A 6222-nucleotide genomic window follows, 5' to 3' on the forward strand; every position below is an offset into this window, starting at 1 on the left:
AAATCATAACCGAAAACTCGGTGTGCAAAAGTACTTTGTGAATAAGTTTCCGAGAAAACTCTGGCATTCAAACCTGCTCGGTAAAAACCTTTCGGAAGAAAACCACGTGAGACAAAACTTCGGGTAGGAAAATAGCGCCGCGGCTGCTAAACCTACTCGACCACGGGGTCTGAAAACATGGAGAGAAGCTAAAGTTTACGAACTTAGAAAATGAAGCATTTGTACATCATGTCTGAAAATGTTTACATAACTCGAGGATAACGTGCACATTAAGAAAGAAGTTCAGATTTGAATGAGTTTCTTAAGGAGTATGATTGACCCCAATAAGCAACTTGTTACACATAAACCATCTATACTATTGCACAACATCCAATTGATCGCGCTGTCGCGAGTTATTCACTACAACTTTCACCAATTTAAGGTTGAGAAGTCTTGAGGTGCTTCAATCCAAATCTTCTTAAAAGGATCTTGCTCTCCCCAGTCATGGCAATCCTTGCGAGGGTGGTATCTACAAGAGTCGAGAGAGTAGGATATGCAACACCTTCCGTAGAAACGGACTTTCGAGAAGTAGACACTGTTTCTCATTATTCCAGGGAGGTCAGTTCTTGCATGAGACGACAAGAAACTCGCAAAGAGTGTCACACCATCGAGGGTCGTCATTTCTTCCCAAACCATGTTTGTCTGATCCAGCTTAAATATAATTGGGTTTTCACTTGAACAAGTATATATAACTAATATGTCTCCCTCATGCTCTGCCATAAACTTACCTTTCCACCAATTTTTGGCAAAAAAGTTCTCTGGGCACTTGGGTGGAGGAACAGCAAGAACACTCCAACTGCGTTCTTCGGGGTTGAACACCCCTAACCAACCGGTGAGGCTCAGACAATAAAAGACTCCGTTGCAGAAAACAAGCTTGTTCCAGATGCTACTCACAAAGGGCAAGCGGTTTTGGAGATTAACAGTAGTCCACTCTCTTTCCCCAGGACGACAAGTGCTAATAGCAACAACCGTGGGGCTGATGTGTTTCAACGTAAACAGTATGCAGCTGGAAGAAGTTGGGGCACAGGAGAATGCAACTATCTGATAAGTCAACTCGAATCTTGGTACCTTTATTATCTTGCGAGTGAAGGGATTAAAGAAGAACACACGGTGAGATCTGGGTCTGTATAACAGTAGCCAACCGTCTTTAGTGTAGCAAATCCTAGACCCAGTCAGCTCAGGTAACTCCAAGGAGTAGATTTTGCGCCGCGATGGATCATAGAATTCATATAGATCACCAAATCTGGGAAAGTACATAAGCAATGGTGATTGGTTGATCACCCGCACAGAAATGGCAGCTGAGTGCCATCTCTTGCACACAACAGATACACGAATATTATCCCGCAGCGTTAAACGAGACACAATGAGTTCCAAAAGTTCAGCAGGAAGGTCAGACCAAGTTTGCAGCTCCAATTTCTCCTTTTTCTTGCTTGCTTTTCTGTTACTGTTTGTGATTGTTTCAGCTAACCTATACATCATAAATTCCAACACAAATATGAGGTGAGTATGCTATAACAAAATGGAAAAGGAAAAAGAATTATTTCCATGAAATTAAGACGCAGATATGAATAAATCAACATCATCCGCATATTTAAATTCCTTTCTATATTAATCCGAATTCTTTAGCATGTAACCGCCAACCCAAATGCCAAACGCAACCCTTCCCCAAAACAGCCACACACCACATCCGCACCCACCCAAAACAGAAGAGCATATAAGTCATTTCAGAAATACTAAAGGTTCGACCGTTTCAATAACATATGATTAAGGTTAACGCTACTAAAGAGAAACACACAAGAAATCAATAGTTGTACTGGACTGTACGAATCTGACAAATAAACACACAATCCCCACAACTGACAAGAGAAAAACCTGGTTGTAACTAATCAACTATCATATTCATTTCCAGCTAACATAAAGGATCTTACGAATCCGTTAAATAGACACAATCCCCACAACCGATAAGAAAAAAACCTGGTTGTAACTAATTAACTACCATATTCATTTCCGGGTAACGTACTGGATGATACGAATCCAACCAATAAACACAATACCCAAAACCAACAAGAGAGAAACCTGGTTGTAACTAATCAACTATCACATTCTTTTTGGGTAACGTACAACATGTGAATCCGACAAGCGAACACACAATCCCCACAACCGACAAGAGATAAACCTGGTTGTAACTAATCAACTATCATATTCTTTTACCCTATTTTTTTGGGTAACGTACAAGATCGTACCAGTACTTTTGCTTAAGCAAGATCGGCAAACAAGTAATTAATGAACCTATGACATAATGAGCTCATATAAAAACGAAAAAATGATCACACAAGAACCACTAAAAACCCTTACCTTGGATGCCCAAATTTATCAAAAAATTAAAATGCGCACAACATGAAACCGAAAACCATGAAATTGCTCAGAATTTATTCAATTTAACATTTTTCCATAATTAAAGCCTACCCTTTGTTTCTTGATATTACTACATTCCTAAAAGACCCTATGATCTAACAATGGCTGGGGTTTTAACAAATTTAACAGCCGAGTCGAAATTTTCAATTGTGACTCTTGAATCCAATTTTAAACAAATTCAACCTAATTTTTATCCTAAATCAATTTGAGATTCTTTTAAAAAAACTCACGTACCCCAACTTCGCCAAGACCCTAAATTCACAATCTTGCCAGACATAAACCCTACTCCGAAAACCCATCAAAATTCTCACAATTGGCATCAATTTTCATCAATTAAACCTAATTCTTGACTTAAATACATTTGGGTTTCAACCATAAAACCTAAATTGATCCAATTAATAAAATCCTCACAATCATTTCCAAAATCCAGAGTGAAAGAACAAAGAAATGAAACATGCAAATTACGAAATGCTTTCACTGAGAAATATAGAATTCAGAATTCAAATCTTACGATTTCAGCTTCCTCTTTCTTCCGCCCATGGCGATAGCCCAATGTCAGTGCCGTTTAGAGAGAGAGAGAGAGAGAGAGACGCAGGGAGAGAGGAGAGAGAGTTTGGGGGAGGAGGGATGGGAGTTGTATTATTATCACTCTCGGCACCACTTGCATAGAAAACAACACGTGTGAGCTGCTCAGTCAAGCTGAATCAGGTGCACGCGTCTCCAACGTTTTACAGTGGCTACCACTAATCACCAAGCGACAGCATAGAAAATATTTTTAATTTGTATAATGTGGCAGGTTTTTATTGGTTGCAGCTCGTGAGGTAATTTGGAAAATTTCTCAGGTGAAAGAACCGCGCTACAATCGGTGGAATCGGATGCCGTGTTGTTAGTTACTGTGTGAGTGAGTGTGCGGTTCGTTTTTGTCCGGGCGCTGTTGATTGTCAGAATTACTGTACTACACAGCAAACCGACTCCAACCGCTTTGCATGGAGGAGGATTATCGTCCCTTTTAATTTGTGTCTTAATCTCTCTCATTATACGTAAATGGTTACGATTAAATCATATCAATATTTTATATTAATTATAAAGACAAAAAACAAATTGTGATAAGAGAATAAGAAAGGGAATAGGAATAGGAAGAGAAAAAAATCCTACTCTATTTTTCATGTAAAAATATAACCGACACTATTCTTGGGCACTCAGAAATATCTGGTTAGTGAAAATTTAAGTTAAGCTACGTAATAAAGTACTCTTATTTGAACAATGTAAAACCATAGTTCAAACAATTGATTTTGAAGTTATCATATTCTATTAAAAATTCATCAAAGTCAAAAATCACTTCATTAATTTGACCACGTTTAAGTATTTCTCTTTACTCATAAATCTTACGCTTGAATCTCGCAGATAGCAAGTTTGAAACCAACTTGCCAACCCCATATTGTAAATTCCTTGCATAAAATTAAAAAACTCACTTCATTTGATTATTGTTGTGAATATTTTTCATTATTTATAGATTAATTACTATGTTTGTCTATTTATAAAATAAAAATTAATAACTGAACTATTTTTCAATTTGATCAAATTTTTTGTAGGATATGTTACGAAGTGGGCCAAATTTAGTTATTATTGAAGTAAAATTGACTAAAATTTGGCTAATATTGATAAGATTGTTTTAAGCCTATTTAACTGAGAAATTATTCAAAGGCAGAGAGGGGAGGGATGCGGCTGTAAGGAGAGAGAGAATTGGGTTAGTTTGAGGTGTATTCTAAAGTGTATTATCTTACCTCATTGTACCTTTATTTATAATAGTAGAAAGGTAAATTATCGTAGCTTCTTGTTGTAGCTATTAATGTTGCTCCTTGGGTTCTTACCGTTGCTGCGAGTACAATTGATCGAGAAGTTTATAACTTTGTACGTCTTGGCAATAAAGAAGAAATAAAGGTAACTGATACTTTTTTTAAAGAAACCTTATAACTTCGTTTAATCGCGTCGAAAATCCATGATTAATCTGTATATTGAATTGTAGGGTTATGGATTCAACCTCCAACACTCATAGGGTCCTTACCAACTCCTATCAGCAAATGATGCCGCACTTCATGGGGTAAACTTCGTCGATGAGGTGAAGCACGTCGAGGCAAGGTATGTTTTCTTGCACAGTTGCACACACATTATTTTTGCTCGTCAAGTTAGTAACTTCAATACTTATTGACAGTATGTTATTTACAGATTTTGACGAAATGGTACACTCAATCATGATGAGAGGAAAGATTGTGGTTTGTATCATGGATAAAATCAACGACGATGTGGTGGAGAAAGCAAAGGTCGTAAAAGAAGGCGGAGCCGTTGGAATGATTCTCATCGATCAATTTGATAACTTCAACGAGCAGCTTCCTTCTTTTGATCTCCCTACTTCGGTAATTAGTAGCGTGGAAGGACGCAAACTTTCCGATTATATGGCTACGAGAAGGTTAACATTTCATTCATATTTATAGCGGTTTGTTTGCAGATGAGTAATAGTTTGAACTATGTTTGACTAATTGTTTGATTTTCCAGACGCCCGATCGCAAGTATCTTGGAGACTCGGGAAGTAATTGGTGTAGAACTGGCACCAAAGATGGCGTTGTTTTCGTGGAGAGGACCTAATTCTGTAACACCTGACATCAATATCAATGTAAGCTTGCAATTACTTGTTTACCAAGGAATAAAAGAACTATTAGAGTTGAAATTTTCTTGCTGCAAAAGCAGTCCTGAGATTTTTTTGCTCTCATTGTCCAGCCTCACATCACTGCACCAGGAGTCAACATTTTAGCAGCAGCGCCACCGAGTAAAAATCAAGCCGCCAATGCAATTTCATACAATATGCGTTCAGGTACTTCAACGGTGTGTTCGCACGTCGCGGGTGTTGCAGCAGTTCTAAAAGCTTAATACAAGAAATGGAGTCCTGCGGAAATAATGTCCGCCTTAATGACTACAGGTGTATTGGTTACCTTGATAAAAATTATTGATCAAATTCCTAACAACTTAAACTTCCGCTGTTTACTTGTCTAGCGGTTGTCGAACATGTTATCAAATTTCCATTCTTATGCAGCTAAAACCAAGGACAACAACGAAAATACCATTTGCGATCAGTCTGGTAAAACTGAAGCAGCACCCTGAGACATAGGATCCGGGCACTTGAACCCTGACAACGCATTCAATCCCGGCTTACTGTACGATCTTGAACTGGACGACCTGCTGCATTTTTATGCTCCCATAGTTATTTTATACCCCAACTCGAAATGCTTACAGGGAAGCCTATACCTTGCAGTTCTGTACCTGTTCCTCCATACTTTCTCAAGGTATAGAATTGGTTTCCAACCGGGAAGGTTTTGGGCCTCGTCCATGGCAGCCTAACTTGGAGTGATGGACTCAGTCGTCATGTTAGGAGTCCAATTCTCCTTAACCTTGTTAAGGAATAAGTATTAGAGAAGTTGCATATATTTTGTAGATTTATATGTGTAGGAATTTAAAGTTAACTAGGGAGATTTTCGGATCTGTATGCTTTTATGTTTAGGTAGGAAGAGTATTTGGTTCTAAAAAATTCTTTTAGCTATGGATACTACTGCATCTCCCAATGTGGAGATGCACATATCCCTACATTTACGAATAACGTATCTTAACTGTTCAATTTTTGAATCCTCATTCGTAGATCACTCCTACAAACAATCATTTCAATCGAAGATCATTTAGATTTTGCATCAAGAAAGGTCATTCGGGATAAGCAATAAT

General features: G+C 38.0%; 1 protein-coding gene across 1 annotated transcript; it reads right to left on the reverse strand.

The window, feature by feature from the left end:
• Positions 1-203: 203 nt before the first annotated feature.
• Positions 204-3075, reverse strand: LOC137745763 (F-box/kelch-repeat protein At1g57790). Its single transcript, XM_068485771.2, has 2 exons — positions 2966-3075; positions 204-1507 (listed from the first exon to the last, which is right to left on the reverse strand). Exons 1-2 carry the CDS (start codon positions 2992-2994, stop codon positions 409-411), a joined length of 1128 nt encoding a protein of 375 aa, XP_068341872.1. The 5' UTR covers positions 2995-3075; the 3' UTR covers positions 204-408.
• Positions 3076-6222: the final 3147 nt, after the last annotated feature.

Source organism: Pyrus communis, chromosome 12 (genome assembly GCF_041283825.1).
Source record: "Pyrus communis isolate YQ-2024b chromosome 12, ASM4128382v1, whole genome shotgun sequence".
NCBI classification, from domain to species: domain Eukaryota; kingdom Viridiplantae; phylum Streptophyta; class Magnoliopsida; order Rosales; family Rosaceae; genus Pyrus; species Pyrus communis.